The sequence below is a fragment of the Haliaeetus leucocephalus genome, unplaced genomic scaffold (assembly GCF_000737465.1).
Source record: "Haliaeetus leucocephalus isolate CR32 unplaced genomic scaffold, Haliaeetus_leucocephalus-4.0 Scaffold317, whole genome shotgun sequence".
Taxonomy (NCBI): Eukaryota; Metazoa; Chordata; class Aves; order Accipitriformes; family Accipitridae; genus Haliaeetus; species Haliaeetus leucocephalus.
In genome coordinates this window covers 1,673,171-1,686,912 of record NW_010972753.1, presented here as the reverse complement: position 1 = coordinate 1,686,912, position 13,742 = coordinate 1,673,171, and the positions used below count along the sequence as shown (strand labels likewise).

Below are 13,742 nucleotides of genomic sequence, written 5' to 3'. Positions count from 1 at the left end.
TTTCGTGAATTAAAAGAATCCCTCCGACATGGTCTAAAAGGGCTACTCAACAAGCAAGCTGTAATCTCTTGCTGGACCAATACACCCTTTAGATTTGTTACTTCCAAACAAAAGAGAGAAGACGTGAACCAGAAACCTCAGTTTGCTCTAATGGTACAGGACCACCAGAGAGCAGCTCTTACGGGGCACTGACCCGTGAGGAACTCTGCTCTCTCGCAGTTCAAGTTTCAGAGCTCAGCTGCTTTGAACTGCCGGGCTGATACACTGGGAGAGATGGCTCCTAATGCTGAACAGCACGATCCAAACTCTAATGGGCTTTGTAGCTGGACATCAAATGGCTCAGATGGCAAACAGAAAAAGCAGAGCTGCGGTTACAAAAACTGCTGTTACATTAATGTGGCTAGCACTGCCATGCCACTGTGTTTATCAAAAAGACCAGTACTTCTCTGTGATCTTTCGGGAAAGTGTCAGACAAAAAGTCTGCCAATGCTTCACTTGGAGGAGCAGAATTGGAAAGAAAAAGGCCACAAAATTTTGTTCAAAGGGAAGAGAATTTGGATTCTTACTGTTTCCTGGAAGTTAAATTGAATCACAAAGAGTAAACATGTCAAAACACGTCAAGACCCAACAGGTCAGACCATGTCTGCACCATCATGAACTTGCTCTGGCCATTCTGCTTAGATGTTTCTCCTCCCATCTATCAGAATGATACTTTTTTTTTTTTTTTTGGCTAAAGGAAGCAGCTAGCAACTCTGTGCTTAAAAGTAGGAGACACCTCACTTTCTCTAAAGCATTACTCGTTTTCACAAATACTTTAACACACAACAGCTTTTTCCCTAGATAGCAGACTGCAGTTTCTCAGTCTGCTGTGAACACCTCCAGGGTGTTGCAGTGAGTGAAAGAGTCAGTAACGACAGCAGAAGAGTCATCACGACTGAAGCTTCCTGATGTGGCTTTAAATTATATTCATGAATCACAAAAGATAAGAGTTTTGAGGGAATGCATTAAGATTTTATTTTTATCTTTGCCCCTGGGAAATTAAATCCAATATTAGTAAGTCATGGAGAGAAAAGACTCCTTTTTTAATCTGAGAGAAAGTCAACTGTAAAAACCATCCTCTTTCTTTCATATATTTTCTAGATTAAGCTCAACTATGGTTCTGTTGGTTTTGTTCAGTTTTGCTAATTTCACTGATGGTATCTGTACCTGTAGGTCTGACTCCCTAGAATTTTGTTTTCAAGGTTGAAATTCCTTACGTTTTCCTTACTCTGAGACAGGTGGCATTCACACAAGTTCTACAACAGATATTATCTATTGGGTATAACCCATGGATATCCTGCCTGCAGCAGAAGAAAACAGAAAGAAGGCAGGCTATCAGATTACAGCTCCTATGAAGGGGTGAAAACAATATTCCTGTTTTATTGAGATGTTAACAGAACCTCACTGCAGATCAGATGCAGCAGCTGTAAATACCACGTAGGTAGTTTGCACTTTCCACAGTATGACACAGTAGCAGGATAAAACAAACATTTCTGACAGCTTCCTTTTAAGAAAATGCCATCAAAATCTTTGAAAGGCATTGCCTAAACCATTATGGAACAGTTCAGTGTTGTTTAGTGCTTGTTCCATCTTCACTGAAGATTATGGATAGAAGCCTTTCCCCCCAAAATGATCAGTTGCTCTCTTCCTAACAGACAGCCAGTTCTCTAAATATGGTGTACAAGGAAAGGAGGTTGGATTTCAGAGGCATTTGAAGAGCAGTCTATTATGTTTTGCTTGCTGTTTAATACCTTCTGTGAGAATTAGTACACCGGTAGTAAGTGTTCCTTTCTGTAGGCATTACTCAGAAGTTCATGCAGAAATACATGGTTATTTGCCATTGTGAAGGGATGTCCTTATTTCCATGCATTTATTACAAAATAAAGCTTGACATATGGAAAATATAAAAGCTGTTTGTCTAATACTGCAGCAAACTCCAGCATATCAGCCTATGCATAATAAAGACATTTATCTTTTATTCACAGAGCAAGGTAACTCCAAGACAGCTACTTCCCGTCTTGATCAACTGCAGCATTGTAGGTGTCTTGCAAGAACAAATCAAAACAGATTCTCCTGGTCCTCAAATGGGAAGAACTCTTTCAATTCTGAGGTAAACAAGCACAAGCGTTTCTGCTGTCCAACATGCTATTGGTCCTCAACAGCCAACTAGCACACTTTTGCAAGCAAAATGTAGTCTATAGCAAAGGGAAAGCATAAACCACAGGTAAGGTCAAAAAGGCTTCCAGGTCTGAACATACAGTATTAACAATACTTACATTTTCTGTTGTTCCAGTAATTACATGGAGACCATCATATGTTGATTTAATGTACATACCCTAAGAAAAAGACATCATGGGAAAGAATTTTTAAAGTGTTTCACAAACCATCACCATCCAAACATAACTTGCATATCTCTAAAAAAAAAGCCTTTTTTTTTTTTTTTTTTTTTTTTTTTTTTTTTTTTTTTTTTTTTAAGATTTGAGGACTTTTAATAAATGCCATGAGGAATTTGTCTCTGGATAGGAAAGTGCTTTTTGATACACTCCAAGAACACCAGCCCAAATGATTCTGGTCCTAATTTACAAAAGCAAATGAAAACTTTTACCACAGTCATCTCCATAAATACTCCCCAGTGTTTTTAATACACTCCTTCAACTACAAATGTAACAACACCTGATTACAAAAAAAAAACAGAATTACAAATTGCCTTAGGCTGATCAATACTTCCATTTTGCTTTGGAAGCTACAGAAAGCTTTAAAAGATCTGGAGTCTCTGGTAGGCAATGCTGCAACCATAACGTTCAAACTGATAACCAATGCTCTGAAGTGTGCCTGCAAAATGGCTCTAAGACTTTCTGATAGCCTCACTCATCTCAGTGAACAGTTCAGCTATAAAACCCAATGATGAAAACTTAAACATCAACTTTGTTAGCTATCCCACTTCTTTCAAAAAAATATGGAATAGGAGGGATAGCTTATGGACAGTCAGAAGTTCCTGCATGGGTAGTCTGAGACACTGTCTCAAATCTGGTTTTTCATCAAGTCATAATTCAAACAGTTGAACAGCATCCACTGAGACAATGAGAGAAGGAAAAAGGAGAGATAATTGGCATACACGGAGCATTCAACAACTTCTGAGCAATCTCCTTTCCCTGACCGGTTCACAGAAAGCAGGTAAATACTGAGTGCTTGAGTAAACATTCTCTCCATAACCTACTTTTTCTCCTTTTAACCAGTGCCACAAAGAAGTCTGTTCCTAGCTGAGGAACAGAGTGCACTCACAAGTGACTAAGTATGGTAAAGGCAAAGAAGACATATCAGGTCTAATCTAATTTGGGACCAGAACTCACAGACATTTTGGTAGTGGGAACAAGGAAGTATCTGTCACTTTTTTAAGTGGATATCCCCAAAAAAAAAAAAAAAAAAAAAAAAAAAAGGGACTTTATGAATTTCTGAGGAGAGGGGTCTCAAAACTCCACTCCTATTTTGCTCTGCACAATAAATAGCAGTAACGGCACCAAATCCAGCTGTCATGTTGGGCTGCCACAGCTAGAAGAGAACAAAGCAAAAATCTGCTCGTTACTACACAGATAGAAGCCCCTAGCATCATCCTTCAACTCCAACACCTCTATGCATCTTCAGCAATTTTTCCACTGATTGGCTCCATGCATGTAGTTTCCTGCTTAACTCGGTTATCTCAAATATAGAATGGCAATTTCTTATACATTTATCCTCACAACACCCCTGTGAGGTAGGGAAACACTAATATACACGCATGTTACAGACAGGGTAATGAGTCACACAAGAGGCTGAGATACGTTGGTATCTGTTATTTGGTACTCATACCTGCCCTCAAACCACCAAAAATCTAAGTGACCTGACCATTCACCCTGCGACATGGCAAGAGCTGAAATCGCAATGACTTCATGGTGACAGGAACTGAGTCAGGTCCCCACAGAGAGCAATTTCTGAAGAAAGTCACGTCTTTGTTTTTATTGACAGCAAGTTACTGCTTTCGACTGAAAACATCAGGGTGAAAGCCGAGGATAAAGTCTCACACTTAATGGTTACACAGTGTTTAGTTTTGTGCGAAGCATTATTCTGAAGGATAGTAAGGTCATCCAAGTATGCTATCGTGGTGGAGTGCAATTCACATCCAATCTAGTCTTTTCTACAAATTTAAAAGACTTTGAGAAAGCAAAAGAAGAGAAAGAACTTCTTCAGAATTTTCTTTAAAGGCTAAAATCGAGATTTTGCAAACTTTAGGAAAGAGAGGAAAGAGGGGAGCTGCAAAAAAAACCCCCAGATTATATTTATTCCACATGTGCAAAGTTAATAATGTTACACTAGTACCATGGCACATTAATTTTGCAAGAGCCAACATAATTCTGTTTACAAAGCAGCTTTTAAATGGGGAGAGTTACCATTTTGCAACAGAAAGATGAGCTACCCTTTCACTGACGTTCCTCCGCTCCTTTTTTTTTTTTTAAGTGTGCAATATATGGGAAAAGGCACAGAGAAGAGGATGTTTCTTGCTTATATTGTTTGATTGGGAATGGAAATACGAATATCACAAATGTTTACAAGTTTTCCCCTCTGCCTCCTTGTGGCTGCACAATATCAACAGTACTTTTAGCAATCAAAAATATAGGGGAGATTAGTGTGTGTGCTCTCTATTTGTACTGAAACAAATTGGCAGATACACATCTTAGGTGTCCAAAGATAATGCCATGGTCCCTATGAATTTACAAGAATCGGTCAGGTCAAATAAAAGGAATGATAATTCAGTTAACATGATTAAAATAACCATAAGGTAACCACCCTAGTAATCAAGAACAAATGTATGCCTAGATTAAAGATTGGGTAACTCATACTTAATTGCATCAGAGATTTTCCTGATCAGTTATGGGTAGAAGTCTAATTTCAAACCAATCATTACATTTTATTTTGGTTTGAACTATTATTCAGTTAAGGATTAAAAAGGAGACCTTGTGTATTTTTTCTTTCTTTTCCTTTTTTTTTAAAGAATGAAAACAGAATCCGATGTACTTTTAACATATTTTATGCCATGCTGGATGGAAAAGAAAAGAAGATACTAACTCCATTTTATCATACACTTAATTGAATTTTCACTCTTTCACTGTGACACCACCTTAATGGAGTCCCACAAAGCTGCACGTGCTTCTTTAACCCTAAACAGTTCTCAGAGCCCTGTTCATAATTTTTTCCTAGCTCCTCCAGTATATTAAACCAAGTAACACAGGAGAAATATTAGGAACCAGATTCCTGGAAAATACTTTCTAGCCAGGGAGTCAGCAGTGCACCTTTAATCAGCTGCCACACCCTGCTGTATCTACAACTTGTATTTCACAAGTCATTTTTTACATGACAGGCTCATTTTGTGTTTGCTTCAGCAGGCAAAGAAGAACCCAGAATAATCAGTCTCATGTTCTGGTGAATTCACCTTTGCATTTCTGAATCTAGCAAGCTAGATGAATAATCACAGTACCTGAACTGACTAGGATTAAAATGATAATAAGAACAGGAAAAAATTGAAATTCAAGATTAACCCTTGCCACAGTTCTCCAATATTCTGTTCTATATTAGAAATAAAGACAAAATAGAAAGGGACTACTGAAGAAAAACTTCCCAAGGAAAACTTGGTTGCCTGCTTTTTGTCCAGCAAAAGGTATACAGTATTCTGCTTCTTTGCTAAATACACTCACTGTTTTCAGTCAAGCAGTAATATTTTTAAATCTGTTTCCTGGCAAAAGATACCACCTAAGCTAGTCAGTTTTGTCTCTTTCTAGAACATCAGTAGTATAAAAACACACAAAATTGAATTCTGCTTACTGATACAGATGAAACAACTTCCAAGTCCTCAAAAGAAAGAAAAAAAAAGTGATTACACACGGGACCATGCTGGTGATTGCAAAGCTGACCACATTAATCCATTTTAGGGCTTTTAAAATCATTTTCTACCCTGACAACTCCCTTTGCATCCTTACTTCACAGCCACTGCAGGCTGTATCTCTTCCCACAGCAGTACCCACTGGAGAACACATGTATGCAGCCAGTCACATAACCCCATCTGGGCAACAGACCAGGGATAGAGGGAAAAAAAAAAAGGCAAAAAAAAAAAGCCATACCAAAATCCACCCATAACATTGCTTTACCCAGTACACAAGAGTTTCCCCACATCACACCTTAACAACATTTTCTGCTTGCCAGGTTATTTAGTCTGTTTTTCTGATAGGTGTTAGCTAGTTTTAATATCTATAAGATGTTATAAACCCTGCAACACATTTACCTGTTCTTTCTGCATTAAGGTATTAGTCTGACAACTTACATTTACTTCTGACTGATACTTACGTTTCCACAAGAAAAGATCAAACATAGTGAAGGAACTGTTTGTGCTGATTAAAACATCCTGATAGTGCTCCAATCGGTTTTAAGTTGTAAAAATGCCAACCATTTTCTCAATTCCATCATATATATATATATATAAAGTTTAGGGAAATAGCATTGTTTTTCAAACTTTTTATTTTCTTCTCTTCTCCTTCCCTTTTTCTCTCCCTGATCTACTTTAGCTTCTTAGATATTAAATTTGAGACATGTTATATATTTTGTTTATTCTAGCTGACAAAAAAAAATCTTCCCAGTTAGCAGCCATCCTTGTCCTTTTCTTTCTGCTTGAAGTCTTTCCATCTTTATAGAATATTTTATTTAGTGGTCAGTAGAACCAGCACAGAACTGTCATGTGGGTCAAAAATCGAGAAGAAAGTTGACAATAATCCATTTTTCCACCTCCATCGTTCCACAAATCCTGGGAGAAGGTCCAGAAGTTATCGAGCTTCACATTCATTCAAGTGCTCCTGATGTGCAGAGGATATTCACAACTCCAAGCTCTACCATCAATTCTTAAACTGACACACATAGCACTCAATGGGGAGGTACTGATACACATTCACTGTGTCTTAATTGAAAGATATTAGTTTAAAAACAAACCAACCAAACAAAAGCCCAACAAACCCAAAAGCAAATCTTTCATATAAAGCACCAAGAGCAACCTGACAAAGATGATCTGTTAGTAAGATTGGCAGTGTAACAAACTGAAAGGTATGATATTCACCCTTCTGGCGCAAATATATCGTCCTTGGTTCCTGCTCTGGAGAGCTCACAATCTAGACGAGACAGCACAATACAGAGACAACAAAATAGTGGCATACAGGCAAGGATGAAGGGGAAAAAATATAACCATATCAGAATAGCATTGTATCCTTCTAAGGCTTCTATACTGCACAGTTGGTACCTTCCATTTTTTAAAAATACATATAATTATTTTTATGACAATGACACGGTAGTCCTCAGTCAGCATCAAGACCCTGTTCAGTTGGTTCACAAACACATATTAAAAGGAAAAAGCCCTGCCTCAAGAGCTTCCAGTTTAAACACACAAGACAGACACAGGGTGCAGAACAGAGGCACAGAGGGGGAAGAGATTCTCTACCTCATCAGCTACCCAGCAGGAACAGACCCATGAAATACATTCTTATTTACAAAAATACCACTCAACATTTTTCCGTCACTGGGGATTAACCCTACACAAAGACTTAAATGAGGAAAAAAACCCAACAGTCACAAGACAGAAAGGAAAAGAAATAAAAGTTCAGATAAAAATGGACAGAACTCCAAAAAAGGTGATCTAGAGAAAGGGGAAGAAGATTTTTTCATTACAATAGAAGATAGGATTTCAGAAGGTTGACTGTAGCAAGCTGGTGGAAGAGTTAAAATTACAGGAGAAAGAGAGGGAGAAGAGAATCCATGAAAAGTTGAAATCCCGGAGGACTAGTTTGAAAAGGATTCAGAGATAAAAAAAGAAAGCCAGTGTAGGAAGGAAAATAAACAGCAGACTAAAAAAAAGGATGGGACAATATTTACTCATCCAAATGTTTGGGGGTTTTCTCATATTTTAATTGTGATTTTCCAAAAGAATGGAAAATTAATTTAGTGTATAATTGCTCTAAATACCTTGGCATACCAAATTTGTCAAAAAACCAAACCAAACCCCAAACCCCAACAACAACCAACCCACAAACCAAAATACTCTCCAAAACTACACCATTCAAACAACTTCAACAACCTGCTGCAAAGAGTACAGCAGTCGTCCTTCTTATTCAAGAGAATGGAATGAGAATAAACTTGGGCAGAAGTTGCAAAAGCTATTTCATTAGGCAAAAAATGGTTAACTGTATTCTGATCACCTTTCACTACCTCCAGGGATTGTGGGAAAAGATATTACTAGTGATGTGTAGTCGTACAGCTGTAATTGTTATCAGTGTTGGTTTTTTTCATGCAGTGGGTGTTGGATACTTGACTAAACAAAAGATCAACGGTCAGCTCTTGAACAACAAACACTGGATGGCTGCACTGAGCCTTTACAAGGACCTGATCAAGCATGCAGGGTTCTTGCAATAAAATTCAATAAGCTACTTCTCAGCAGTGCTATAGAGCCCTTGAATAACTTAGAAAATAGCTTTATATCCCAGAGATACTATGAAGCATATTCCAGAATTTGACAGGTTTTGTGCATAAGCCCACGCAAACTTCTTGGTTGAGTTGATCTTAGTAATTTAAATCCCTTCAGACTTCAAGATCCTAGAACAACCTGAACCATTTTTCAGAAGATGGTATAAATGGCAAGAACTTCTCGCTTATTTCTCCCTGTTCACTAAACTCTTCGTGTACATCGGTCAGCCTTACAAAATACTTCCCTGTTGGCCCAGCCACATAAGAAACCAAACTAGCATGAGAAATCAAACTATTTTCAGACTTTAAAATAGAAAAGGCTAAAAACGTCCCATTGCTTTCTATATACAAAACTTATTTAAAAAAAAAAAAAAAATCACTTTCTCATCCTGGATGACGGGTTTGATTAACTGCGTACTTCTTACCAGCCCTTCACTTGGCTTGATGTTTGTAAGCTGGATCACTTCAAGGTGGGCAGACTGGGAAACCAGCGGATCAGAAGAGAGTGAGATAATGTGATCACAGACGCCAGAGAGAGTTTTACACTAGGAAAGGAAAAAAAAAAAAAAGAAACATCACAATAAGCATACCATTGCTAACTATTTGTATATCAACTTACAATTTAAACCATTGCATTTTTAAAGTACATATTAAATCACATTGCTGAATCTACAAGGCAGAGGGAATGAAGGAGGAGGGGAAAAAGGCCTCAGTCAGCAGCACAATCCAAAATCCGTTTTCTGTGATGACCCCGAACTGACACGGTGTCAGAGCAAGGAAGAAGCAAATGCCTTTGCATCCACGTAGAGAGACAGAGGGGCGGGAGGAGGTGCTCCCCTGCACCCCCAGGGTTAGGTGCCCTGCCCGGAGCAGCGCTCGGGCACAGGGAGCACGTGGTGAGCTCCAACCCCTCTCTGCCCCCATTAAGCATCCCCAAACCTCACTAATTTCCATTGAATGTGCAGATGTTCGGCACAGATGAAAATCGGACTCTTAACGATGATGGGTAACTCCCATTAACTCTAAAGTTTATCCTATACTAATAAAACATGCTAATTGACTTTGGACTGAGTTTCTCATGTTCTACTGCTGCCAAGCATGATTTACTATTGCAGGCATGAAGATTACAATAAATAACTGCTTCACGGCGGGCTAATTCTTAAACCTGTTATCCTTGGCAGCCTCTTCACATCAAGACAGAAATAAAAAAGCTTCCAAAAAGGCTGAGACTGTCAAACGGGTACTGTGTATCTCCTCATCTCTCACTCCCTGAACACCCTCTTCTCAGAAGCAGGGAAGCTGTAATTTTTTCCTATCATTCTCTCTCAGCAAGTGATTTTTGAGAGTTTCAATGTTTTCTGTGAAGTCTCCTTTCAGCAACTAAAACTGATTTCTCAGTTCAGGTTTCCAAACGTGTGTTTTGTCAGCAAATTCAGGGATTAGGACATTCTTCTGGTCCCAAAAGTGTGGGAACCTCCAAAACCAATTAAGAACCAGCTTAACTGCTCTTAAATTCAAAAGATGAAAGCTAACCAGTCTCCTCAAATGACTGAAATACAACTGCACATGACTGCTGCACCAACCACTCTTCCAAGATTGCAAAGCATACTTCTTAAAGTAAAAAATTTCTACAACAATGCTATGGAAAAATAATATAAAACTGGATATAACCACCTTGCCAAATCACCGCTCTGATTCCAAATGCCAAACTACAAATATCTTATGTAAAAAGGAAAGTAAAAAAACTTAAGTGATAAAAGCAAAAAAAAAAAAAAATATCCAGTGACAGCAAAAGCTCAATCCTGTTACAGACCATTACATTGGGATCTTCTCATCTTTAAATTATTTACAAACAGTTAGAAGTTTAGGTTTGTACATAGATGCCTTATTTTATTGAACAATAACGTTTCAGAATAAACAAATCAGAATCAAATGTAAAATGTAACAAAATTTTTATTACCAACATGACTTTCTTCCAGAGATAGGATTACCTTTAAGCATAGACACACACCCCACCCCTTCTGCTTTATCTGTATTTCATGATGCAGAATCATTACTGAAAAAAGGAAGCCAAGAAATATATAAAATGGGGTTAAGAATGTTTTGTGCTTTACCTGAAATAGGAAGAAGTAAAAAAGTGAAAAAGTGAACTTTATTGCAAAATTGGGTTTTTTTATGGCTTTTTGGATACAAGAACATTGCTTTGAGCTGACATTTTTAAAAGGTAAAAATGATATAAAATTCCATAATAAAAATGAAAGCTTAGATTTCCTGTTTGATTGGGATATTTAATACAATGCTGGCTTGTTATTCATATTTTCACCTCTCTTGTAACTGCACTGACAATTACTGAAAAATTACTGTTAGAAAATTACAGAACACTCAGCTCTTCACATGCAAAGTGAAGAGACCTACATTATAAATCATTCTCTGGTGATGAAAACTGAATTTTTCATGTATCTTTAGACTTGTATTCACCCACCTATTCTTCCTATTAATCTCTTCTAAAAATTCTATATTTATGGGGTCCTTAGCAGTTTCAGAGAAATTTCTATTTACAATGAATTAATGTATGATTTTTTCTGTTGCATTGCAGAGAGATGCCAAAACACACAGAAAAGGAGTTTTCCTACCACCTAACACGAGGTATGCCATTTCAAGGTCACAGACATGGCTCCTCATTAAAAAAAGTCCTCAGCTGCCTTGACAGATGATGGGGAAAAGGGAGGAGTGAGGCAAGTCCAGGAGGTGGCATGGAACAGAAGCCCAAGCTGAGATGCATTAAATAGCTCCCTGGAGCAGCCGCTCTCCCTCTGTCTCTCCGTGAGAGGGGAACAGACAGTCTATACGCTAAGCCTATGGAGATCAGCATTCCAGCCTGGTTATATTGGTGGTAATCCTGAAACAAAGTGGTGTGAATATTCCCCAGGAGGAGCTCTGGGAATACAGGATGCCAAAATCACCAAGTTACTACAATAAAAAAACCTGCCATATGCTTCTATGCATTTCTAAAAGATTATTGTCTCTTGGGTCTTGCAGCTTTCTTTCCATCTTAGATATTCATACTGCCATCCAACAGCACGTTAACGTGCCCATTCTAAGCACAATAAATGAGCGGCAGCAGAGTCCCTAGAGAAGATCCTACGATTAGAGGATGCTCTTTCAGATTAAGGCTTCAAATTCAATGACCTTTCCAAAACATAAACACTCATTCAGCATGCGGGGATGCATACATAACTGTCTTCCTAGAAAAATGGTATTTAGGGGCAAAACTCTGCTGTGTTATTACAAAATCTTTTCCACTTCATGAGCACCGAGATGTCTCCAGGGCAAAGACAAAAGTTGAAGACAAAGAACTTTTAAAGCTCCATTAAATGTTATCAGGTTTATTACCATATATTAGTATCAGAGGTGACTGGAACCAGCAAAAGAAATCAGAAGGTACAGAAAAGTGAAAACAAAAGCTCTTGAAATATTTCTCTCAGTTTCTGACCAACAGAATTAGCTCTTTTTCTTCTATTAGAGCGCTAGCGGACCTGAGTGATTCAGTAAGACAACATGCCATGAACTAACTGCACCCATAATGAGAGTTTCTCAAGAAACAGTCACTCCGGATAATGAAACCTAATCACAATATCGTCTGCTTAGTAATTATGGAGTAGTTCTGTCCAGCAAACTCACTTCATTAAAACATGTTTTGCTTTGCTTATGAGAACTCTGCAGGGGAAAGGATGTTTGCTGTAGGAGGAGTTTGAATTTAACACTCACTGCTATTGCATAGCAAACCGGCATATTCACATAGCTTGGACTTCCAAGGAATGACTAGCTAATTTGTTTTTAATTAAAGTCCTAATCTAGTTTCAGAATACTATGCATTTTAGTTCAGTTTTCCTGTTCCAGCATAATTTCAAGACTTTGGTAAGAAAAAGCAATTGTTTTAGAAGATGGGCCTGGATTCTGCCCAACCATCCAAAACTTTCAGCTGCTGACAACTCCTTCAGTTTTCTTCTGAAAGTATAAGAAGCCTGCTTCTGTTAGAATACTTACGGAAACTTAGAAGCTTCCCTTAACTATTATACATTTAAATAATTTTGGTTAAATACTCCTTGGTTAAAGGGTTGGACTGTAAGTACGATCAAGTGTCTATTGGGCTTGTGTGAAAGGCACATTTTCATGAACTCTGCGCTTGCCCACAGCCAGGAGAGCGAGGGGCTCACTCGAACACAGCAGGCAGCCTCTCCCCACCGCAGAGAGGGTACACGGCTCCCACTGGAAACACGTCCAGAGGCTGACACAGGCAAAATCATGCATTTTTCCTTGCTTTTACTCTCAGAAACATCTCATTCATGGTTTGTGGATGTTTGGGTTTTTTCTGTGTGTGAGTGTGTCTGTGGAGGATGGGAGGAGGAGGAAGAGGAGGGAAATTCAGCCCCAGGAACACAAGGGAGCTTGGATGGCTCTGGAACACATCCATAGGGTACAGCCATGTCGGTTTACAACAGTTTAACCAGTGGCTCTGAATGTAGTTACTGTCCAGTTCCTGCCCAGATTACTGCTGTCGACTTCATTGGCCAAGGCTTTTTAATATACCAATCAGCATAAATGAGCATACAGACAAAACAGCCTTTTCACCAGGAGCATGCTTCCTCCCCATTAGGCCTCTTTATGGAAAAAGACCTTGGACCTATTCAGTGGATCAGGACCTTCCATGGCAAAGATGCTGCCACATGGCAGAGGGAAAAACTTAATTTAACAGAGGCAACTTGCTATTGTATTTAGAAAGTTCCCACGTAAACCATCTTTGACTTCTCTATGCTCCTCCTCCTAAACAGGTCACACTGTGGCCCGTTAGGTTCATTCCATACTCATTCAAGCAACAACCCTGCCTAAACCCAGTTATGGTCGATGTTACTTCACTTCCAGCTTGACTGAGTTTTCCGTAAGCTCCTCAGACATCACTGGAGCTTTCACCTTGGCAGATGCAAAGCCAATTTGACAAATTATGTAGGTGCGAGAAATACAGGGGGGCTATTATTGCATTTTTATTACTATTTATTTATAAAAAGTTTTAAAATTATTATTTTGTTCGATGGAAAGTAATGGGCTGACACAATATTTTGCATGTAGGCTACTCAATTAATTTGAGTGGAAGAAAAGCATACAAACAGTGCACT

General features: G+C 38.5%; 1 protein-coding gene across 1 annotated transcript in view; it reads right to left on the bottom strand.

Annotated features, from left to right (window-relative positions):
• Positions 1-13,742, bottom strand: part of CNKSR2 (connector enhancer of kinase suppressor of Ras 2) — a 177,758-nt gene that overhangs the window by 116,836 nt on the left and 47,180 nt on the right. Inside the window, exons 6-7 of the mRNA XM_010571380.1 lie at positions 8,994-9,113; positions 2,316-2,375 (exon numbers count right to left, since the gene is read on the bottom strand). Of these exons, the coding sequence (XP_010569682.1) occupies positions 2,316-2,375; positions 8,994-9,113 (180 nt within the window). The remainder of the gene's footprint in view (positions 1-2,315; positions 2,376-8,993; positions 9,114-13,742) is intronic.